This window comes from Podarcis vaucheri, assembly GCF_965113315.1.
Source record: "Podarcis vaucheri genome assembly, chromosome: 12".
Lineage (NCBI taxonomy): Eukaryota > Metazoa > Chordata > Lepidosauria > Squamata > Lacertidae > Podarcis > Podarcis vaucheri.
In genome coordinates, this window is record NC_138750.1 from 21,028,492 (window position 1) to 21,054,468 (window position 25,977).

At 43.3% G+C, this 25,977-nt stretch overlaps 1 protein-coding gene across 4 annotated transcripts in view; it reads right to left on the minus strand.

The window, feature by feature from the left end:
* RBMS3 (RNA binding motif single stranded interacting protein 3) overlaps positions 1-25,977 on the minus strand; it is a gene marked incomplete at its 3' end in the record, with an annotated part of 779,945 nt that overhangs the window by 569,351 nt on the left and 184,617 nt on the right. For all 4 annotated transcript variants that reach the window (XM_082193455.1, XM_082193458.1, XM_082193456.1 and 1 more), the window contains one exon: positions 6,445-6,618. In XM_082193455.1, the coding sequence (XP_082049581.1) occupies positions 6,445-6,618 (174 nt within the window). The remainder of the gene's footprint in view (positions 1-6,444; positions 6,619-25,977) is intronic.

Genomic DNA, 25,977 nt, shown 5'->3' on the forward strand with positions numbered 1-25,977 from the left:
ATTATTCATAGCAGTCTTGTGCTGAAGCACTCTGTGGGTACAATATCTACAGATGCAATTCTCGTTTGACTGCTTTTCTAAGGCAGCTATCTAACTCAGAAAGAAAAAGTATATTCCTCTCGTCCTTAGATTATTATGATTGTTGAGCAATACATACTTATGCTTGGAAAAGCAGACTGTGTTGTTCTTTTTATTTATTTTCAAAATTATTCACAGCCATTCAGAATACAGTAGCTTCCCATGGCACCTCGTAAGATTCAAAACAATTGGAAACCGTATAAAATGAAAGCAACATGATCACTGGCATAATAGGAGCATAAAGCTATTTCAGATCAATATATCATTATCATAGCCGGTCATAAGAGTAAAAATGGAGAAAACTGTCCATTGCACCCCCTCATTATCCCCCCCTATTTTTTAGAGCCTGCCTAAACACTATCACAAGGGACGCTGGTGGCACTGTGGGTTAAACTACAGAGCCTAGGACTTGCCAATCAGAATGTCAGCGGTTCGAATCCCCACAATGGGGTGAGCTCCTGTTGCTCAGTCCCAGCTCCTGCCAACCTAGCAGTTCGAAAGCACGTCAAAGTGCAAGTAGATAAATAGGTACCGCTCCGGTGGGAAGGTAAACAGTATTTCTGTGCGCTGACTAAGCCAGAAGCGGCTTAGTCATGCTGGCCACATGACCCAGAAGCTGTACGCCGGCTCCCTCAGCCAATAAAGCAAGATGAGCGCCGCAACCCCAGAGTCGGCCACGACTGGACCTAAAGGTCAGGGGTCCCTTTACCCTTTAAACACTATCAGAGCTTTATACACTAGTACTAACACCTTGGATTGGGCCTGGTAGATCACTAGCAGTGGTCCCCCATTGAACTGCTCCACACACCAACCTGACAAGCCGTTTTCTTCACTACACTAATGGCAGTTTCCTGACCGTCTGCAAGGACAACCCCCATAGAACACATTACAGTAGTCCAGGTGGGATGTCACTAGAACATGGACTACTGTAGCTAAGCTATCCTGGTCCAGAAATGGCTGGAGCTGGGGATGAACACTCCTAGCCACAGAGGCTACTTGTGACTCCAGTGACAGACTGGGACCCAGATGTACTATGAATATGTTCCTTCAGAGTGCAACCCCTATTAGACCAAGTTGTACTACCTGATTCCTGAATATGACCAACCACCCATTCACAGAACCTCCATCTGATTGCAATTCAACTTCAGTTTATTGGCACCTAGCCAGTCTTTCACTGTTTCCCGGCACTGGTCCAATACCTTCGTAACTTCTCCTGGTTCAGATGGAATAGCTGAAAATCCCTAGCTGACCTCTCCAAACCGTTTCATATAGATATGGAATAACACTGGAGGCAGACTATACTGCTGTGGGACCCCATAGCCCCAAAGACATGGGACTAAGTAACAGTCCCCAGTGCTACTTTCTGGCAGCAACTCTTCAGGTAGGAAAATAATCACTGTAATATAGTCAACTCCAACTTCCAACCCGCTGAGTCATTCCAGAAGGTGTCAGAAGTCGCTGAGAGATCAACTTCTCCTATTCTCCTAGTAAAGGCTGACCTAGACTAGAGCACTGTCCTCATAGCTCTTCCTTCACACCCCACCCCACTGCATTTGCCACCTGAGGCAGATGCATCACTTTGCCTAATAGTAGGGCTGACCCTGATGAGTATACAACTTCTCCAGCAGGTTCCTGGTTGAAATAGCACTCAAGTCACGTTTCAGACATGCTGGGCCTCTCTATGGCTGGAAAGGATGCTGTGGCTCTTACATCTTGCTGCAGAATTATGGGACTTACAGTCCTTCTCATGATTTCTGCACCCCAAGGATGCCTAACCTGTGGCCTTCCAGTTACAGGTAAGTAGCTGTGTTGGTCTGTCATAGTCGAAACAAAATAAAAAATTTCCTTCCAGTAGCACCTTAGAGACCAACTGAGTTTGTTATCGGTATGAGCTTTTGTGTTGGTCTCTGAAGAAGTGTGCATGCACACGAAAGCTCATACGAATAACAAACTCAGTTGGTCTCTAAGGTGCTACTGGAAGGGGTTTTTTTATTATTCTGTGGCCTTCCAGTTGCTTTGGACTATAAGTCCCATCATCCACAGCCAGCATCACAAATGGTTAGGGACGATGGGGGTTGTAGTCCACAACATCCAGAGGACAGTGTGTTGGCTATCCAAGTGTACCTTTTCCCCCCTAAACTGAATACAAAGATGTAAACATTCACATGAATTGTGAAGTACCCATTAGAAGAATTGCTGGACAAACTACGTAACCCTGTAGGTAACAGATTTTTCTGATGGTGTTCCCCCCTGCCTCCCCACTCCGTAATAAAGCTAATCCCATATAAAGTAAAATTGGGTAAATTACCTCGGCTAAACCGATATATTACCCACTGCCTTGTCCCTACAACCCCTGGAAAGAAGCTCAATTTCAAAGGTTAATAGTACAAAACAAATATGCCCAGGCAGCTCAAAAGCTTGAATGTAAAATATATTTGCAGGTTTTTCCCCTCCCAGTGATGTTTTAAAGACTCTGGCCAAGTTTTAATGGGCTGTCACACACGAGCGGTTATGAAAGACTTACAATGAACCAAGCTGATAAGCTGATTTGATTTGAATTAACTGCATGAGATTGCTGCTATGAAAAAGCTGGCCTAAAGAGGCAGCAGCAAAAGCAATCTAAGAAGCCACTGGGATGGTTTGCTTCAGATGCAAAGAAGTGTGGAAGGTTTAGGTAGGGTAAGCTAATTGAGAGATGCATTTGTTTGATCCTGACATCTTTTCCCCTGAAGGAACCCAACACAATGGATGTGTAGGCTCTCTATTTATTCTTTCCGCAAAGCGTCCTAATAAGCTGGTGTTTGTGACTTTGCTACTCTAAGATGGTTTTCGCAGATAAACATTTTTTTAAAAAATAAAAATGTCAGCAGTTAGCATTGAAAAGTGGAAGGTTGCCCTGATGTTGCCCCAGGTGTTCTCCTGCAACTCTCTATATTAGGCATAGGCAACCTAAGGCCCATGGGCCGGAAGCAGCCCATGAGGGTCATTTAACTGGCCCATGGACCCTGTCGGCCACTCGGTTGGCTCCCGTGCGCGGAGCAGAGCAGGGACCACCTTCCGCGACGCTGGGCGGCTTCCCATTGGCTGCAGAAAGCTCCTCCAGCCAATGGGAAGCTGCACAGGCCTCCTCCACGCCGGAAGGAGCGCTGGAAATGGCGTTTATGCATGCATGCGCGCACACAAGCACACCGTGGCGGCTACAGGATCGCAAACCGGCCCATGCCCCCAAAACGTTGCCGACCCCTGGTCTATATTGATTTACCGTATTTTTCGCTCTACAAGATGCACCAGACAATAAGACGCACCTAGTTTTTGGAAGAGGAAAAGAAGGGAAAAAAATATTCTGAATCCCAGAAGCCAGGACAGCAAGTGGGATCACTGCACAGCAATCCTGCTGGCTGTCCTGGCTTCTTGTTTAGCCGTTTGCAGCCTTTCCTGGCCAGGGAAAAGCCCCCCAGGAGCTGCACACACGCTCCATGCGGCTCTTTAAAGGGAGCGCTTAGGAGAGCCTTCCGCCTGCATTCGCTCCATAAGATGCACACACATCCCCCCCTTACTTTTTAGGAGGGGGAAAGTGCGTCTTATAGAGCGAAAAAATACGGTACTTTGCAAATCTTGAAGCCGTGCTTTTTCATTCATGACTCCAGGAAATTTCTCAAACACATCTCTCTCTCTCTCTCTCTCTCTCTCTCTCTCTCTCTCTCTCTGTGTGTGTGTAAGAGAGAGGGGGGGGACCTCTATCATCCAAAGTAAGGAATGTCCAAAATAGTCTTTGAATCTGTGATGTGTCATGTCCATGGAAGCAAAAGCCTAAAAAAAACCCTGTGCACAGAGCCAATTGGCAGGATAGTGAGAGTTACACTACACTCTGCTGTCCTTAGCCACAGGGTGCAGAATTGCAGCCATTTCTTGTTAGGCAGCCAAGGGAGAGTGCAGACATTCCCATTGATTTAGGACCTAACTGTGCATCGCTGGGGAAATGGGCTATTGCTTAAACTTAAGCAATACCCATCTTCTTGCAGGCCGTTTTAACTTCGGTCATTTACACTATTTGTCAAGAGCACTTCCACTGTTCTCTTCTCTAGCATTTATTTAAGGGATGTGGGAGAATTCTGGAGGCGCTCTTCAGCAATAACTAAAATTAAAAGGAATGCAGAAGTAACCTCTTCCAGTGCAAAAGTTAGCTGCATTCGGTCTACAAATATCCATAAACTGTAATTAAAACACCACTAAAACTGATAGACACTGGTTGGTTAAAAGAAAAAAAACTGTGTTGTAAAGGAGTGCGTGAACAATGACAACAAAATTTTAAAGAATCTTTCTGAAAGAAGGGAGAAATGGTTCTTGCTGAAGCCATGCTGGTAGGGAGTTCCACAGGCTAACACACCAAAGGTTCAGCCAGTAGTGAAGGCCAATCGAACTTCAGGGGCATGGAAAACCACCCTTTGTATCTCACTGTTCCACAGTTAAGACAAAAGCCTAGGCTGGATCACCTGCTCTGTCTACTAGAAAGTCCCCAGAGTATTCAGGATTCCATCAGGATCCATAAATATCTGAGGGTGGGTCATCTTAATCATCCCCCCAACTTTAGGATAGCTGTCGTTGAGTCCAAACTTCACCAAGGAGTGTTGTAGACTGGAAGCAGTTCACACAATCTCAAATTGTTCAAAGACACTTCAGCGTAATATACGAGAGAGAGCATGCATTGGCATTATTGGTGAAATGCAACTGATGCTAAGAGAGCCAGTTACACCGTGAGTTACAGGGCACCATACAATTATTGATGCATTTTGATTTGCAATGAGAACAAGCCACGCTCATGGGCAGAGTTGCAAAAGAAAAACCCATGGACCTATCTCATTGACCTTCTCAGAAAGAGTTCTCATACACAAGTTCATCAAGTTGGCAACTGACATGTACAAAGCAGCCCTCACAACCACACACCACAGATGGAGCTTCCATAAAGCTGACATCACGTCAAGCACAATACTTTTCAAACACAGTGTGGGTAGAAGGCAAGATTATGTAATCAATATCCCGCCCCACTTCAGGGGGACCATTGTGAACTGTGTCACCTGGGGCTCCTCTGGGATGGGAGAATACCTGAAATGAGGAAAGGAATCTAGTGAAAAATTCCTCTCCCCATTTCGGAGTGATTTCCCCTCTCCTACTGCAACCACAGGTGACACAGCCCATAGGTGCTCTTCCCAAGGCTTATTTTGGGGTGGGGATTTACACCTGACTGTAGGGGAATGAGGGTAATAAAAATATCCATTGAGTCTTCTGCTCCCACGTCACACTGGACACTACCCAAGGAACACAACTTATGAACTCATCTGTGAGTCATCACATATCAAGTTCAAGCTCACCCAGGGACAGCTGTAGGCAAGATTCCTGCATTGCAGGGGGTTAAACTACATGACCCTTTGCCCCCCTTCCATCTCTACAATTCTAGCCTAAGTCAAATGATATACATGCATATGTGAATCAGCACTAAGGGCAATATGTTGCATCTGCCATGAATGTGATGCAGAAAACACTTCCATAGAGATGTTCTTGGCCAGTGTTGGCCAATGATGTGGAATGGGGTAAGCCACAACAAAAATCTGGTGAGCATTCCCAAAAATTAGGAGGAGGGGTGGAGGATATACATCACAATGTTTCTGACAGCATTCTTGTGGCTTGCATAACATCTGCTCTCACTCTTAAGATTCCTCCTGAAGCCAAAACACGTAGCCTTTTCTTTAGCACTGCACTAAAGTTTGGGAAAGTGGTCCCCAAACTGTTTTCATAATGACAGCCATAATTGTCCTTTCACTGATATCAAACTAGGAAGATGAGGTGAGCATTATGTTCTCAGCTCTTTCCCAACTGTTCACTACTTGTTTAGGTACAAATATGTTCATCAGCTTAGCACAGAGGTGGCAATTATGTTCTCTAGCGAGTGTGCTGAGCAAATTGACCAAAGATGATGACAGAAGATAATAGGTTCTACTGAAGAACCATTATAATTAACGAACACTCTACAGACTTTTGGGCTCAACGAATAGCCATTTAGCTATGCTAAGTCTCAAAAGTTAAGGACTAGAATAGAAAACAGTTAATACACCTTCATTACAACTAATACAATTACTAAATCATAGTCAGTGCCTCATCTTCACAGAACACAGATGTAACAAGACCCATGGTGGGGAAGGTAGTATATGGTCGTAGAATGACAATAGTTGACCCACATAAGGACAAGCCACGTCCAATTACACTGGCATAGAGGAAACACTGGTGAAGCCCAATCATTTGTCAGCATGTGATGGCAAGTCCTACTATGTTTCACCGACCAACAGGATGCAGGTTGCTATAGTTACTCACCGCAGTGTGTCCAGCACAGTAGGTGTAGCTAGCGTGGGATTGGTAGTGCAAGCTTGTCCTTGGGAAAGTATATGTGTTCCAAAGAGGTTGGCTGCTGCTCCACTGGGAACTAAAGCCAGGACTCATGGTCACTCGGTATTTACTGTTTTGGTACGTTCTCACTGTGGAATTCGGCTATCGAGAGAGGAAGAAAAAAGCAAATGTAAAATGCAAATAATTGGACTCCACATAAACACACACAATGTTGCATTTGGAAAGCACATAGACATTCTCCCCCCCCCCCTGCAGAAAATGAAAGAATACTGGAAAGTCAATGAAGCTAAGAGTCCAAGAATGCTGTACTGGGGAACAGTGACTCTCCAGAAGACAAGAGAGAAGTGGACTTGTAATCGCTTGCAAGTGAAGTTTACCTGTGACCCAACCCCAGAGGGGGCACAGAGATGGCGACATGCAGCAGACGGGCAAAATGCCGCAAGTGCTGACATTCACAATCATGTTGCAAACTCTTATCAAATCAGCTTCTGAAAATACGGAGATACTGTACAGAGCAAATCTGTACAATCCCTCTAAGGGGGCCACTTATGCATCACCAAACAACGAAGAAAAAGTAAGGAAACCAATTTGCATAATACTGGCATGTGCTGATTTATTTATCGGGATGAAAATTTAAGAATCAATACTATACTTTAGGTGGAAATAGGTAAAAGGTTAAAAAAAGAAGTGGAAATACAATGCATCTCACCATAGTGGCCAGGACTTTGGCCAGGTGATTTGGGTGCCTGCTCAGTCTGCTGTGCAGGGGCTAATTGTTGATAATAATTTCAAGGCTCCTCCTCCCCCTTCTTAGGGTTATTTGCCTTAAATCTAGCTGGGACCCCTCAGGCCTTTAACTGTAAAGTTGGAAACAGGGTCCTTCTAAATTCCTTGCACTTGTACCCTGTTCTTTCTGACATTCAAGCCACACTGAATGAAACCACACCTTCTGTTGGCTCTAATTGTGCTTTATAAATTGTAAAATGCACGGGTGGCACAGCTAGAAAACACAATGCACATCAACTTCTGTCTTGCCTTCCGATGCATGCTTATTTCCAGCTGATGAGGAGAGATCCCACCAAAGAGCAGATATTCCCCACGCTATCCTCAGCAACACTTTATGGTATCTGAAGGAGAGGGCTGCTCCCTTTTGGTTCATGTCAAGGGATTCCTGTGGTGCGATTTCTGCAGATTTAACTTACAACTCTCCAAACGCAAAGCATACAAATGAACATTAAAAGCTACCCTAAACTCTCATTAGTCACAGTATATGACAAGGGGTTACTTTGTTCATTCTGAAAAGGTTTTTGGAGAGAAACACTGCCCTCATACTTGAAGAAGATCTTCCCTCCACTCTTCAAACAAGCTTTTTATAGGGCTATGAATCTTGGCATATCAAAGGAAAGGTTTCACTTTAATTCCCCAAAGGAATGCAATATAAATTCTCTTTTCTTTTGCCTATCTCATAAATTCATCAGGAAAAAAAATTCCTCTTTCCCAACGAACGGAGCACTGGGTTCTAGGTGAGGCTGGGATCAGAAGAAACCAGATAGCCATTCTAGTTTATTTATTTATTTTAGAGAAAAATTTATAGACCGCCCCCTAACATAAAATATCAAGGCAGTGCACAACAAAATATGGAAGTACAATAAAATGTAAACTACCATAAACATGAGACAAAATAAATATGACTACCCCATGCTGAAAAAGTTTAAACAACTCAAGAGCCTTTCAGCATATGAAGACGATGTCTGAAAATTATCAGTGATGTTGCCTGCTGACACGAAAAGACCAACTTCTAGTTGAATATAAAACACTCCAGGGATGATCTTGGTGATCAAGCTAGGATATAAGGGCTCTAGTGGTCCTTGGGGTTTGTATATCTACACAGTAACCTTGAACCTGGCGTGGTAGCATATGGGCAGCCAGTTCTAACGTTTTAGTGTAAGTGTCACATGCTCTTAGGTGTCTTTCCCCATCAGGTGTCTAGCCACTGCATTCTACAATAACTGGAGTATCAAGACCAGGCCAAAGGGCAGTCCCACATAGAGCCCATTGCACATTGCAGTATTCCAGTCTCAAGGTTCCCAGTGAACAGTAGTCCTACTGTGGCCAGCCTGTTCTTAGCCAGGCATGGCTATAGCAGTTGTACCAGAGAAAGTTGGAAAAGGCCCATACCCAAATCCTAAACCTGGAGTGGATTTTTTCTAACCCAAGGTCCCTGAAATCAATTGCTGGAAGTAGGAACTGTTGACCAGGCAAGGCCAGAAAGCAGCTGTTGACCAGGCAAGGCCAGAAGTGCAGACTCTTCATGTTTATATTAAACCTGGCCAATTCCAAAGCTTCATACAGCCTGCCGATTGCAGAGTACAATGTGGCATGATCCTATTCCCTTCGGTGTATGAAGAAGGCAGTCAAAGGTGTGTGTAGTCTTAGGTAATTCACCCAGATGTAGGTTGTGAGGTTCCCAGTTCCTGGAGGGTTGAGGGGTTTGTTGGTTTGTGTGTGTGTGTAATGTCCTAGGAGACCGTAGCTACACATATAAAGTTTTACTCTTACATACCAGCTCCTTGCAAGAGTTTACCCAGTTCATGTAACATCACCTGCCTTATCAGATGCTATGTTTCTCAACTTGCAAACAGTAATCATCAAGTAATATTGTGAAGCTTTTAAACAGGGCACAAGCATGGACAACCAGTGCAACTAAGGCTGTGATCCTAGTCATACTTAAAAGTAAAGGTAAAGGGACCCCTGACTGTTAAGTCCAGTTGTGAACGACTCTGGGGTTGTGGCACTCATCTCGCTTTACTGGCCGAGGGAGCCGGCGTTTGTCCGCAGACAGCTTCCGGGTCATGTGGCCAGCATGACTAAGCCACTTCTGGCGAACCAGAGCAGCGCATAGAAACGCTGTTTACCTTCCTGCTGGGGCGGTACCTATTTATCTACTTGCACTTTGATGTGCTTTTGAACTGCTAGCTTGGCAGGAGCTGGGACCAAACAACGGGAGTTCACCCCATCGTGGGGATTCGAACCGCCGACCTTCTGATCGGCAAGCCCTAGGCTCAGTGGTTTAGACTACATGGGATTAATCCCCATTCATCACAATTAGGTGATGCTTCTGAGGAAACGTGCTATACACGGAGGGTTGTGATGAGTCCAAAATAGGAGGTGGATAGCTTTGACAACTAAAGTCCGTTGATTATATCCAACCAAGCTATGAGCTGATCTAGTTTCCTAAGGTCTGATTTGAATAGCAACATTCATTACTCATCTAATGGCAGGTCCTTGCTCACAGCAAATGGACTATGTGACTTGTTTATCATGGAGAAAATCCTGTTGGTTCTCTGTGCCATTGAAGACCCAGCAACCAGTGGTTGTTTTTTATTGGATCATGGCATACTGCACTCTTAATTCATTGAAGGACTGTTCCTTCAATACTTAAAAAGCCCCCCTCCCCATATATTTAGAGAACAGCATTAAGCTTCAAAGCTGACAGACACTTAAACTGTCAGAAAACTGACTTGTCCAGGCATTTCATGCAGCCTTTAGGTCAACACCTGCCCATCATTTCCTTGCACGTTTGCACTTAAATAATATGCATAATTTGGGCAGGAGGTTACATATTTTGAATCCCATATGCACTATATCTGCAGTCAGGTAGTTCAAAATGACATAGAAGCACCACTGATCATTAAAAGATTTGGAAAGGACACATGGAATAAATTAATCATTTCTCTTTCTTTCCCCCCTTAGTATTTCCTTGCAGAAGGTACTGAAACCCTTAATTGACTACAGTCCATAATTATTTTTTTCTCCCAGAAAATTTTCAAGTAGCTTCACTTCCTTTTTACAGTTGACATATTAATGAGATAGGTCAAAACTCTCTTCCAAGTTCCACTATTCCATCAGACTTCAGAAGAAGTGTGCAAATGACTTCCAAAGTTGAGTCCATGCTGTCTTAGCTGCTAAGCCTTTAAAATGAACTTCTCAGAAGTATGAGCGGTCTGGGGGAAATGACATAAATTTGAGTCTCTCCAATCCCTGGATTATTATTATTAAAAGCATTCTGCCTTTGGCTACTTCGTCTGTAGTTCTGTAAAAAGGAAGAAGAAGAAACCACAAGAATTGTGCCTGGAGATTCTTATTAGGCGCATTTCTCTTCAACCACCAGCATATTCTCTTTTCACTCCCCAGAGGAGTCCTGGATGTGACAAAAACCCACTGCAGGAATGGATGACATTGTTGTAGGTACCTCTGGCTGAGATGCAAGATGCCCCAATTTGAAACATGCCCCAGCAGAGATTGCAGGCCTAATCCACAAACGACTGGAATGATAAAATATGACCAACCCCCCCCCCCAATGATAATGTATGTTTCCTTGAACAAGAAGTTGGGAAAGGGGAGGAGGGGAGAAAATCCTTTACTCCGAATTGCATGTTGAGCTCACTGATGAATAGAAATAAACATCTGCTAACTATTACAAATTGAGCAAAATAATAATAATAATTAGATCTATGAAGCCAGTTAGTTCATCTTGTCACACACGAGCTTGCCTTTAATAGATAAGAATGATAATGGATAATAAGGTTTAAGGTGCTGGTTTTAACCTACGGCCTAGGACCCTCGTACCTACGGGACCACCTCCTCTGGTATGTCCCACGGAGGACCATACGGTCTGCAAACAACAACACTCTGAAGATCCCAGGCCCCAGGGAAATTAGACTGGCCTCGACCAAAGCCAGGGCCTTTTCAGCCGTGGCCCCGGCCTGGTGGAACGCTCTCCACAAGAGACTAGGGCCCTGCGGGATTTGACATCTTTCCGCACGGCCTGCAAGACAAAGCTGTTCCGCCAGGCCTTTGGCCAGGGGGCAGTCTGACCTTTTTTCTTTTGTATAAGAACAAGCATGAAGGAGGCCTCCCAGCCTGTTCACAGGTCCTTATATGATCAGTGAAAACAGTTGGTCCTGGAAAGTATTAACTGCTCTCAATCTTAACCAGATAACTGCCATTTGTTCCAATTTTAATTTGTCTGAATTAATTTTGAGATGCATTTTAATTAATCGATGCCTGTTTTTATGTATACTGTGTTATTTGTATGATGTTAGCTGCTCTGAGCCTGGCTTTGGCTGGGGAGGGCAGGGTACAAATAAATTTTATTATTAATAATAACAACAACAATAATAACAACTCTTAACAAACGACAGCTCCTAGGATTCTTTGGAAGAAGCAATTACTGTTTAATGCAGTATCATACCACTTTAAATGCCTGGTGTGAATCTGCCTCAAAGCTGTTGTTCCATGATGCACATGTACAAGCTAAGTATGCATCTATTCCTACCCATCCCCTCTTTCCCCCAAACTGCATCTTAAAATTATCTGGGGTTCAAAAAAGTCCCTTCGCTGTTTGAACCTCAAGGTTCCCCCAACCCTCATAGGGGGAGAAAAGGGTTGAACCACAGGGTGACCCATCTGAAAAAGACAGCGGGGTTATCCCTGTTATTCAGCGCTGATAAGCAGAAAGATTGCAGAGCGAAATATTTTGAGCTTTTGCCAGGTATATCCTGTGAAGGGAATTTGGAAATAAAGTTTTCAATTACAGACAGCACTACCAAGCCTTTGGCGAAACAACTGTGACACAAGCAATTAGGGAATCCAATATAACAGACAGTCTTAATGGTTGAGATAAGCTAGCTAAAAATATTTCCTTGAATGCTCACTTGAGTGCCGTTTCCGTAGTATTCACTCGAAGCTTCTTTTATCTTGAGAGGTTACAGCACACACACAGGCAGGTAACTAGCGCAATGTGCTGTATGGTTAACTTCCACAGGAGATACCTGAACAGCACGATCCTATGCATGTCTACCAAAGTCTCACTGAATTCAGGACAGCTAATTTACAGATAAGTAGGTTAAAAATTGCATCCTAAGACTGTCATCACAAACTGGGTTAGAGCAAAAATGCAATGCAGGTTCATATTTATTAGGTTTTTTCAGGGTTAGATTTATATAGCACCCTCCATCAAAAAGATTCCAGGTCTGTTTACAATTTTTTAAAAATAGGCAGTAGGAACTATAACAATGGATAAATGCAAAACCATCTTGCATCCCTCTCCTCTATCTTTACTTTTCCCCACAAAGATAACTCCTAGGAAGGAGGAGGAGGAGAAGATGAAGAAGATGATGATGAAGAAGAAGAAGAAGAAGAGGAGGAGGAGGAAGAGGAGGAGGAGTAGTTTGGATTTGATATCCCGCCTTATTGATGTCGGAAATCAAGCCTTTATCAGGAGAAACTGGCAACTCTCCCAGGCACCCGGCTTGGTCTCCTGGTGACCTCCCTGTCTGCTTTCCTGGCAAGATCCAGGCAGAGGTCGCGATAGGCGATCCTTCTCAGCGTGAGAAGAACACACCCCTCTTTCCTGCCCCCCCCCGGCAGGGGAAAGAGATAGACAGAAACGTATTTACATGCCTTTATTTCTGTCTTTGCAGCGTTATAGAAATCATGACTGCTCTCTTCAAACTCCAGCAGTCGAGAGAGTACAAACACTTCCTGTTCAGCTCATATTACACTCTGAGCTAATTCTGGTGCCCTCTGCACTGTGAATTGACTGTCCCTCTGTTTCCCACGGAACAGTCCCAACATTCCCATTATGTTTTGTTTTCAAGCTACCAGCAGTTCGCGGCTGCATTGCTTCAATATCGTAACAACCACTACCCGAAGGAGTCTCAAAGCGGCTAACATTCTCCTTTTCCCTTCCTCCCCCACAACAAACACTCTGTGAGGTGAGTGGGGCTGAGAGACTTCAGAGAAGTGTGACTAGCCCAAGGTCACCCAGCAGCTGCATGTGGAGGAGCGGAGACACGAACCTGGTTCCCCAGATTATGAGTCTACCGCTCTTAACCACTACACCACACTGGATCTCATGTGGTGAGGTGGAGGAAACAGAATTTCCCAGGGCCCTTTTGCTGTAGAGCAGTAATGGCTACCCTGTGGCCCTCAAGATATTGCTGGACTGCATCTTCCATCATGCCTGATCACTGACTGTGGTGGTTAGGGCTGATGGGAGTTGGAGTCCAATGACATCTGGATGGCCACAGATTAACCACCAATGCTGTACAGGAATCACGGGCTGTACGAGTCCCACCAAAGTGACCTCTCTGGGGTGCAAGCCAGGGCAATGTGGATGGAGGTCCTGGACTGCCCAGACAAGGCTCCCTCTTGGCCTCACTGATGTGATCCAAAGGAAAGTGGAGCAATACGTTTGACACCAGCTTGGCTGCAGAAGTTGCTGGAAGGAGGCATAAAAGGTGTCATCCAACCATCTCAGGGTCTCCACTCTGGCTTTATGCAGGGTTTTATCCTCAGACTTTTCTTCTCCCGAAGATGTCCCACAAGGCAGTGGGTAAGGATTGTTCCTTGGGTTTTGCTCCCAAAGCCGGTTTCATGAACAAGTATAGCCACAAGGCGGAGAAGGTTAAGGATCAGAGTTTTCCTTCTCCTAGATAGGCTATCTTCCCAGAGCCCCATCTGCCCCCCATTTCCCCTTCCAGCATTTGACTTCACCCTCAAAGGTGCACTCCTCTATTGTCTCGTGAGACAGACAGATGCCAACAAGTCCCATAATTCCACAGCAAAATAGAACAGGTATAGTAACATTCCCAGCTCTAGAGAAGCCCCGGAGGGCTTCCAAAAGCCCAAGGCTGAAAAACATGACTTTGGATGTTGTTCTCTGTGTCAGAAAAAAATCTGTCCATCTTTAATGCAGATTTATGAAGCTTACAAAGATGCAAAAAAGAAAGAAAGAAAGAAAAGGGGGGAAGAAATGGGATTGTTAGGCTTGTTTGAAGTACACATTAAAAAGAAAGGACATCTGCTAAGATTGGTGTTCCCAACACATTTCAATGGTGCCTTTATCAAGGGAATTATGCATGATTCCTTCATAACTCTGCACAATAAAGTTCCATACTCCCTTTTACTTTTTTGCTTCCTTGTGTTTTTGAAGTACCTAGAATCACAGAGGCATGCCAATTTTTTAAGTACCTGTTGTTGTTGTTTAGTCGTTTAGTCGTGTCCGACTCTTCGTGACCCCATGGACCAGAGCACGCCAGGCACTTCTGTCCTCCACTGCCTCCCGCAGTTTGATCAAACTCATGCTAGTAGCTTCAAGAACACCATCCAACCATCTCATTCTCTGTCGTCCCCTTCTCCTTGTGCCCTCCATCTTTCCCAACATCAGGGTCTTTTCCAGGGAGTCCTCTCTTCTCATGAGGTGGCCAAAGTATTGGAGCCTCAGCTTCACGATCTGTCCTTCCAGTGAGCACTCAGGGCTGATTTCCTTCAGAATGGAGAGGTTTGATCTTCTTGCAGTCCATGGGACTCTCAAGAGTCTCCTCCAGCACCATAATTCAAAAGCATCAATTCTTCGGCGATCAGCCTTCTTTATGGTCCAGCTCTCACTTCCATACATCACTACTGGGAAAACCATGGCTTTTACTATACGGACCTTTGTTGGCAAGGTGATGTCTCTGCTTTTTAAGATGTTGTCTAGGTTTGCCATCGCCTTTCTCCCAAGGAGCAGGCGTCTTTTAATTTCGTGACTGCTGTCACCATCTGCACTGATCATGGAGCCCAAGAAAGTAAAATCTCTCACTGCCTCCATTTCTTCCCCATCTATTTGCCAGGAGGTGATGGGCCCAGTGGCCATGATCTTCGTTTTTTTGATGTTGAGCTTCAGACCATATTTTGCGCTCTCCTCTTTCACCCTCATTAAAAGGTTCTTTAATTCCTCTTCACTTTCTGCCATCAAGGTTGTGTCATCTGCATATCTGAGGTTGTTGATATTTCTTCCGGCAATCTTAATTCCGGCTTGGGATTCATCCAGCCCAGCCTTTCGCATGATGAATTCTGCATATAAGTTAAATAAGCAGGGAGACAATATACAGCCTTGCCGTACTCCTTTCCCAATTTGGAACCAATCAGTTGTTCCATATCCAGTTCTAACTGTAGCTTCTTGTCCCACATAGAGATTTCGCAGGAGACAGATGAGGTGATCAGGCACTCCCATTTCTTTAAGAACTTGCCATAGTTTGCTGTGGTCAACACAGTCAAAGGCTTTTGCATAGTCAATGAAGCAGAAGTAGATGTCTTTCTGGAACTCTCTGGCTTTCTCCATAATCCAGCGCATGTTTGCAATTTGGTCTCTGGTTCCTCTGCCTCTTCTAAATCCAGCTTGCACTTCTGGGAGTTCTCGGTCCACATACTGCTTGAGCCTTCCTTGTAGAATTTTAAGCATAACCTTGCTAGCATGTGAAATGAGTGAAATTGTGCGGTAGTTGGAGCATTCTTTGGCACTGCCTTTCTTTGGGATTGGAATGTAGACTGATCTTCTCCAATCCTCTGGCCACTGCTGAGTTTTCCAAACTTGCTGGCATATTGAGTGTAGCACCTTAACAGCATCATCTTTTAAAATTTTAAACAGTTCAGCTGGAATACCATCACTAGAATCAGACAAATAAACCATGACATTTTGGGGCCTGAGGCAGATAATCAAGATGCCTTTCCATGATGGTAAAAATAAAATAACAAACTAAATCATTCACAATTTATTGCCATTTCATGGTACCCAAAACCTGCTGCCTGGGGTGGATTGGCTAATGATAGGGAGCCCTGTCAAATATACCAACAGCCATCTATAATGTATGTTTATTATAGTACTATTAAAATCCAGGCTTCTTCATGACCTTCCCAATCGACCCACAGTACCATCTGAAGCCTACACACAATCATACACAGACACAGACACACACACACACTTTTAACAGAAATACCTGAAACTCACGTGACTAGTAATTATTAACAAAAGTAAAAGACTAGGTTTGACAAGCAAAAATCGAGGGAGCTCTTAGGCAAATCAGGGCAATATTAAATAGAAATGAGAAAAACAGTGATGAAACAAAGAATAATAACAAGTCTCTCTCTCTCTCTCTCTCTCTCTCTCTCTCTCTCTCTCTCTCTCTCTCAAGCCAGACTGTCCTAAATGTATTTCTGCACTGGGCCATCACATTTTTAGTAACGATTTCCAGAGGAATAGCCATGTTGGTCTGTTGCATCAGAAACAGTAAGGAATCCTGTGGCACTTCAATGATTTGCAAACTTATTATAAGCTTTTGTGGACTACAGTTCACTTTAACAGGCTCATGAAGTTATCCTAATGCATCAAGTGTCATCCTGAGTGTTATTCTGTAACTCAGAACAACAGTTTATGCATTTGGTGAAACAGACTGTGATCCCCATAAGCTTGTGCCTTAATGCATGTGTTAGTGTTTAAGGTGCCGCAGAAATTTTTTTGGTGTGTTTTCTTAAATATATTTTTTTTAGTGTGCTTCAGAACAAACACATCAACACAGAGATTAAAACCATACTGTAGTCAGATCTGAAAAACATCAGTCCCATTTCTCCCCCAGCATCCACTAATCCACTCTCCACCCCTTCCCCAGAGAGCGTAATATCATCAGCATATCCAAAGTGTATTCATGATACTTGGTTATGGCAGGAACAGACAGAACGAAGTAAAGAAAAGGGATTCAGCCCTGAAAGAGCCAAACATTGTCTTGGATCCAGTCTATGACAACTTTGCATATTCAGATGTTCAATAAAGGATTACTATGTCCCCAGAAATGGATCTCACTCCCTTTGACCTTTAAGTACTCTCATCTTACAGGTGAACTTTTCAAATAATTCCACCCTCCACACCTTTTCGCTACCAGTAATCCAAATTAGGAAATGTAAAGTTCTTCCAGATTTTGGCTATGGTGGATCAGGCTGCTAATAAAAGACAGGAAATAAAATCCTGGTCTTTCAGGCCCTTATCAGGCCCATCAAACAAGCTTAGTAAGGTCAAGTGTTGAAGATTCTGAGACATTTTGCTTTGACCCCCAGAACTTATGGGTCTTCATGCAGCTGCGCCACATGTGGTGGTAGGTGCCAAACCGCTGGCACGCCCCACCAGCATAAAGGAACTGTACCAGGCTTCATAAATGCCACTCTTCTGGGCATTAGATACCAGCCATGCAAAAGCTTTAAAGGCAATTCCCTAGATTGTGCTGAAATTGTTCTAAGAGGTTCAGAGCCCCTCAGCTTTGACCAGTCCTCTTTGTTTATCTGAATCTGCAATGTCAATTCCCACATCTTTCTCAGCTCTTTGTTGTTTTTAGCGTATTTCTGGTTTTAAATAGGGAACCTTGGATTTAGACGGACACTCAAAAATTACTTTGCACTTTCTTTGGGCTTCTGCTGGCAACCACTGTCAACACACAAATAAAAAAAATCTGGCATAAGGTAGGGGGGGAAACATAGCTGCCATATATATTTGTAGCTTTCCCCAAAGATTGGAAAAGCCACAGTGGAGCACAGTATCATAATTTTCAAAATACTCCTGTATTTTATTACTTTAAATCCTTGAGCTTTAAAGGACTTTGCCCTCTCATAATATTTTTGCTAACAACATTTTAACCACAAACACCCACAAATTCAACTAGATTTGTGTCAACAAGGGGTGGGGGAATCTTTGAAACCTTCCTATGTTTAAAGTCATGGGACTGTCTCTCGTCTTGTTACATTTCCTCCTCTTATGCCTTTTACAGTTTCTTTGAGTGGTATAACAAAAGTACAGCGACATATGAAACTCTTGCCTTCCCAACATATGCTTGGAAAAATTCTTTACAAGGTCCCCTGTGTTAATGTCACATGACAGTTTGAGATGTTGAATTCCACAGAACAGTTTATCAGAGTAAACTGGGATGCAGCTGAAGATACTATTATATATGTGTGGCTCTCATGCTATAGACACTGGAGTCATCCCTCATGTAAACAATTATCATTCATATCAGCGGTCCCACACCAGCGCATGGTCTTTGCACTCCTGTTGCTGCAGATCTACACAAACAAGGACTGCTGCTGAGGTGTCAGACTGAATAAACAGATTGAATAACCAGGTAGAATAACTTCTGCCATGGCTGTATATAATAATTTTATTCTTCTCTTCTTTGGCGATCACTCGTAGGCGAATAAGATTGTCTTCCGTAAACACAGCTTAAACGGTGAGTCCATAAGCGACTGTGGAGGCCAATTCTGAAGCCACATGTCGTTCCACAGTGGGGAAATAGGTTTCCAGGTGGGAGTTGATCATGGTGAGGGTTTGCCAAGCATGCCTTCCTCTTAGCACATTTCTCCCTTTCGTCCTGAGTTTGAGCATCTTCAAAGCCCATGACACTTTTGGTAAAGGCTGTTCTCCAATTGGAGCTCTCACAGGCCATTGTTTCCCAGTTGTCGGTGTTTATACTACATTTTTTTAGATTTGCCTTGAGAGAGTCTTTAAATTTCTTTTGTTGACCCACCAGCATTACGCTTCCCATTTTTAAGTTCAGAATAGAGCAGTTAAATAATTATATATAAAAATGTATCAAATGCATGCATGAAATGTACAATTACTAGGTTCTAGCAAAATGCTTACAGACTTTCCTGCATACTGGGTTGGTTCAGATGGAATGCCAAAGAATGGTTTGGGGGCAGGTGAAGAAGCCTTGTAGCAGTGTCCTCCCTCCTCCTGCTTCCAGTCCCATTACACAAATAATAGCCTGCCCAGTACAGACAAAATGAGAAACTATGGTTTGCCAAGAACCTATAACCAAGGGATCAGTTTGTGTCAAGGGGGAGGGAGAGCAGGAAGAAAGCCTGTGTCTGAACTAGCCCACTGTCTTCCCTGTTGCATGCATAAGCAGGCAGCAAAATATCTTGGGTCAACATTGTTCTCTTGCCTACTTAATAGGTGACTCCTGCTGTCTATCGGCTGCTTGTAATAACTTCTGAGGCAGTAGTAAATTCTGAAGTGCAGGAACTCATAATGACTGGCTCCATAGAAGCACCCCAAGGAGAATTAAAAGCCATGGGGTGTTTGTGTGTGACACATACCAAAGAACAACACTATATATACATCATAATACTCCAAATGTATTAGGATCAGCATGAATATTTAGCTGGGTGTAAGCTCCATTGAACTCAGTTGTGCTTCTTTCTGACTGCAATGATCCAACTTGTAAAATACATTGAGCTTTAAGGGGGAATCTTCAGGCAGCTGAAATGCAGCCTTTAGTTTTTAATTAAAAATGCAAATCATCTTGCAATAAAGTGTTTCCATTTAAACTGCTAGCATGAAGGGAAAACGCCATCAAAAGAAAAGAAAAAAGAAGCATTAAACCTCTGCTTGATTATATTTCACATTCTCTGACTTCTTCTATGCCTGGGGTCTTTAATGTAGCGCCATGGGCAGCATGGTACCCTCAGCTTTCCTTCTGTGAAATGGGCATGTTGTGGTGCCCATGACAGCTCCATATACTTACAATTGTTCCCTTTGGCTAAAAATATATATGTTGGGAACCCTTTGCGCTCTATGCTAATCTGTTACAAAGGAAACTGAAAGCCTCATTATGACTTCAGCCAGTGGCCAGAGCAAAGAGAGTCCTCCGCTTACCCTGGCATTTCAACAGATGATCCCTTGGAATCCTCTTCCACTACACCACTGCTGAGGCAGGACAGCACTAGGCTTTGTATAGCGAGCAAGTCATCCTGGATCACGATAGATGTGTCTTATCTTTTGTATCTCAAATGATATGCCTCTCAGGTCAGTGGTGAAGAACCTTTGCTCCTCTAACAACGATGCCCATCCTCCCTGATCATTAGGTGTAGCAGGATGCGTGTTATAGTCTCCAGCAGGCATAGGCAAACTCCAGCCCTCCAGATATTTGGGACCACAATTCCCATCATCCCTGACCACTGGTCCTCTTAGCTAGGGATGATGGGAATTGTAGTCCCAAACATCTGGAGGGCCGAGGTTTGCCTACGCCTGGTCTCCAGCAACATCTGGAGAGTCAAACGTTCCACACTGTTGCAATACCTGTTTAGGGGAATGATGCACGCAACAGTTTTCAAATGGGTACCAATCTTGTCTATCTTTATGCACAGTTGACTGTACAGTGGTACCTCGGGTTACAAACACTTCGGGTTACAAACTCCGCTAACCCTGAAGTAGTACCTTGGGTTGAGAACTTTGTCACAGGATGAGAACGGAAATCGCATGCTGGTGGCATGACTGCAGCGGGAGGCCCCATTAGCGAAAGCGCGCCTCAGGTTAAGAAGGGTTTGGGGTTAAGAATGGACCTCCGGAAAGAATTAAGTTCGTAACCTGAGGAACCACTTTAGTAGGTCTGCAGAAGTACAGCTGTAGTGGTTAAGCCATAGCCCATGGGCCATACCTCGTCCCCATGCAATTTCTGCTACCCCACTCCCCAACAATGTGGCAGCTGTATTGGGGTTTATCATTATTATCCTTAAAGACACTTATTTCTTTTGCTTCTGGCGGGTGGCACATTGGGTGAATGGAGAGATTTCAACCTCTCCATCAAGATCGATACAATGAGGGGGATGAATTCTGCCCCTGTTGCTGCTGCTAATGAAATCAGTCCGGCAAACAAACAAGAAGAGTTTGGATTTGATATCCCACTTTATCACTACCCAAAGGAGTCTCAAAGCGGCTAACATTCTCCTTTTCCTTCCTCCCCCATAACAAACACTCTGTGAGGTGAGTGGGGCTGAGAGACTTCAGAGAAGTGTGACTAGCCCAAGGTCACCCAGCAGCTGTATGTGGAGGAGCAGAGACGCGAACCCGGTTCCCCAGATTATGAGACTACCGCTCTTAACCACTGCACCACACTGGCGTGGAGGGGAGTGATGTTGAACTCCAGCATCACATTGTTGTGTGCAAAATTTTGTCCTCTCCATCAGACGAACCTAACAGTGGGGACATGATCACCGCCCTCCCGTTTATCAGATCGATCTGATAAGCAGGGGAATGTGTTATGCTAAAGTTTATACATACAGAGATTCCCATTCCCCGCTCCTCTTGTCCTTTCCAGGTGAGGCTTTGAAAAGGTAAACAGCACTGAGTGGAGCCCCTGCTGACACAAGTCAGCTGCATCAGGCGGAGGGAACCGTGCAAGCCAGAAGAGGGGAAAAAAAGCTCATGTTCTTTGGCGTCCGTGTGGTTGTTGTTATTGTTTAAGCAACATCTGCTGCAGCTGCCTTCAGGCGAGTTCCTTGAACTGTGTGTTTGTCTACCTGCTTGCCTGAATGTATGTACCTGCCTGCCAGCCTCTCCTGCTGAGTGTGTGTATGTGTATCTGCCATTCTGTGTGTTAAGTGTGTGTGATCTATATGAGTGTTAAATGCTATGTGTGTGGTGAGGGTGTGTGGGTGTCCCAGTGGGGGGGGGGGAGGCAACATGTGCTGCACATCTTCACTTTGGCCACGCCAGGCATGTGTCTCTCAGAGGAGTGGTCAACTATGAATTTGGCGTTCAGGCTGAAAAAGCTTAGCCACCCCTGAGTTAATGGATCTCAGAGGCCTTGGGGAGACTAGCATGGGATATATATTTTAGGGTGCACTAGAAAGACCAGAGCTATAACACGAATCAGCTCTTTGAAAAGGTAGAGAGAAACAGTTCATGTATTATGGTATAAGATTTGAATACAGTTTCAATTTAATTCAGAATATTGTACAACACTATTACAATTGTATGGTCTGATGCAATAGCTGTTAATTTTCTTGACCACTGTATTGCCAGTCTTTTGGCATTAGAGGGCAATGTCTGCTGGAAGGACTGATCAAGCTATCATTACAATATTCCTCTCTTATGAAATATCAGTGATGAGCAGAGCACCTCTTCTTCCCAGGCTACAAAATTGCTGTTTATACAAATTATACAAATTCTTCCACATCTCTACTAATCTTGCTTGTTTATAAAGGGATTAGAGAGATGGAAGAGATAAAACAGTGCTAAGCTCTTCTTGAATTTGTTTTCAACATTAAAAGTATTCAAAACAATTGGCTATACTGACTGTGGACGTTTTAAATCTTCGGTATCCTGGAGAGGAGAAAAATTATGCAAGGTATTCATTAAAAGACAATAAAAAAATTGGATGAAGCAGCATTAGATTCTCATTCCGGTTTATCCAGTTTCATGCACAGAAATAGTGTGCTAAATCTTGGCATTACAAATTACTTTTCTCAATACAGCAGAACTACTGAATTACATTAATTATGCCTTCATAACCCAAGGTTAGATTCCATTCCATGTCAATTTCACATGCGTTCCTTCACAGAATCATAGAATCACATCCCCTCTGTGCTTTAATCTGTATGAAAATGTTATTCAATACATATGTTATCTCAGTGTATGTATTTCTGCATGTATTTTGTCCTTAAATATACCACATTTTAATGCATTTTGCTCTGTTGAGTTATGAACTGCACGGTCTGAAAGATAATTACTTTCCAATCTGTGCATTATTCCAGGAGGTGCAAACGAGGTAGGTTTGCTTAAAAAATGTGCAGAAAATGAAAATTATCCATCCATAGATTAGACAGCTGCATTGCACACCATATAGGACTACCCTCAGTTATTCAGAAGTCCGTGCTTGGTACAGAACACAAAAATTTATTTCCAAGAACAACATGCACAGAATTTCAGTAAAAGCATTGTTGAAATTTATGGTAATGACAGCAACTAAACAACAATAACCTTCCCAGCTCCATCCACTGCCTCACACTTGACTTTGTGGAAATCAGCAGCAGGAAGAGCAGATGTATCTAGCTCCGCTTATTCTGTGTTGTATTGCCTTCTGAAACAAACACAGACTAAGGAAATCAGTGACAAGAACTCAAATCATACACCATCAGTCCTGGTGGAATCAACAGGTACTTGCGTGGCAATCATGAGAGCTATTTATAAGGTCTGAGTTTGCCTCTAAAGAAGGCAATTTAAAAAAAAAAAGGCAGAGGCAGAATTGGGAATGGAAAAAAAATATTCTGGGACAATTCAGTATCTTTTTGATATGTTGCCTCCCTGCTCTCTTTCTCTAGCTTCTAGTTTCTCCCCACCCCCCACCCCGAATAACATGATATTACAGGGATGGGGACTTCATAGTCATCCAGATGTTGCTGGACTCCAGCTCCCATGAGCCCTGGCTGCATGATCATTGGTCAGGGATGAAGGCAGTTGGAGTCTAATAACATCTGGAGGGTCACAACTCCCCAACTCCGTGCTTGAACCTCCTCAGAAAATCCCCATCTTGGCAAATCAGTCCATCCCAAGCAAAACAAACTACAATACTGAAATAAAAAAATTCCTTCCAGTAGCACCTTAAAGACCAACTAAGTTAGTTCTTGGTATGAGCTTTCGTGTGCATGCACACTTCTTCAGATACACTGAAACAGAAGTTGCCAGATCCTTCTATATAGTGAGAAGGTGGGGAGGGGTATTACTCAGAAGGGTGGTGGGAATGGGAGATTGGCAGATAGCTGAGATGAGCCTGTTGACGACTCTTAACGACTGCAATAGGTCTTACAGGAAAAAGCAAGGGGTGAGAAGGTGAAAAATGGCTTAGTCATGTATAATGAGATAAGAATCCAATGTCTTTGTTCATACCAGGTCTCTCCATGGTTTTGAGTTTGGTAATGAGTTGCAATTCAGCAGCTTCTCTTTCCAGTCTATTTCTGAAATTCCTTTGTAGTAAAACAGCTACTTTGAGATCTTGTATAGAATGTCCTGGGAGATTGAAGTGTTCTCCTACTGGTTTCTCTGTTTTGTGATTCTTGATGTCAGATTTATGTCCGTTTATTCTTTGGCGTAAGGTTTGGCCTGTTTGTCCAATGTAGAGAGCTGAAGGACACTGTTGGCATTTGATGGCATACACAATGTTAGATGATGAGCAATTAAATAGTCTCGAGATGGTATGTGTGATGTTGTTGGGGCCAGTAATGGTGTTGTCCGGGTGTATGTGGCAGCAAAGTTGGCATCTGGGTTTATTGCATGCTCTGGTGCCAGTGTCCGTGTTAAGTCTGGTTGTAGTATTATTGTGGGTTAGGAGTTGTTTAAGATTGGGTGGCTGTCTGTAGGCAATGAAAGGTCTTCCTCCCAGAGCTTGAGAAAGAGAACTGTCATTGTCCAGGAGAGGTTGTAGATCTCTGATGATGCGTTGTACTATATATATAGTATATATATAGTATATACTGTATATAGAAGGATCTGGCAACTTCTGTTTCAGTGTATCTGAAGAAGTGTGCATGCACACGAAAGCTCATACCAAGAACTAACTTAGTTGGTCTTTAAGGTGCTACTGGAAGGAATTTTTTTATTTTGACTATGGCAGACCAACACGGCTACCTATCTGTAACTGGAACCATACAATACTGAAGTCTGCTGTGCATTCACGTCACTGCAAAATAGACCTGTTAGGCAAAGTGCTGCTGAAATTACAAAAGCTGAAGAGACGGTAATCACAGGTTTTACTGCATTTTATTTAGGATTGTATGCGAATCAGAGGTGTCCTCATGCATCTTTCTCAACGCTCCTATTGCTCAGTTCCTGCTGCCTTATTTGATTAGCATGAGTATCAACATGCTTTTGGCTGTTGCCTGGCCATGGACGGGGACAATTAAGTGTGGTTGATTGGTTTTGCAATTTGGAAACTATCAGAGTGAAGTATAAGTCAATTACCTATAATTAGCCAAGGGCTTAAATCTCATGCACCCTTCCTTGTCAAGCATTGCTGCTACTCACCATTATTTTTTAATTTAGCTAGCAAGAGGATCAGATCTCATTTCCTATTGTAGAAAATTTTTCATTCTATTGGTTAAAAGCCCTTTTGCCTGCCATAAAGAGGTGATAAGTGATGCAAAGCTAACAAGCCCAATGGTATTTGCATAAATTGCTGAGTGAATGCTGATATCCCCTCCTGGACATTCAAATGGATGAAGAGTTCTGTGTAACTTGAAAATTTGCTGCCAATATTATAAATGCCTTTTTATCCAATAAAACAACCGCCCTATAGGTCTTCTTCTTAGGCACAAAGGTGTGTCTATATGTTTGCTTGCAGCTCTCAAACACCCATTAAGTGTTTGTGGGGTAGGGTGGGGAAAACAGCTAGCACCCTCAAATCTTGAGGAAACAAGTAGAAAAGTGGAGAAAGAATGAATACCTCAGTTCTGTATAATTTCCCTAAAATAGTGGGAATGACACTAAGGCTATTGATATTTCAAAAAAGGTCAGACATACCAGTACAACAAATGGTTCCACACACACATAAGCAAACAAATGCATACAAACTCAATACAAAGATAGATAATCTTGTAAAAAGACAAATCAACAGATGTGATAAACAAGATAGTCAGAGAAATATAAATTGGTAATGAACTTCTATCTTGTGTCTAGCGTTCATTAGAGGATTGTTAGACATATACATCTTAAAGAACTCAATTTGAATTAGACCAGGATAAACGTAGGATATTGAACCGAATGGAGCACCTTTTCTGTTTAAGTAGCACTTATTTGCAATTAAGGTGTGATGGCTTCTATTTGATATTTAAATAATTCATTTTCACTCCCATGAT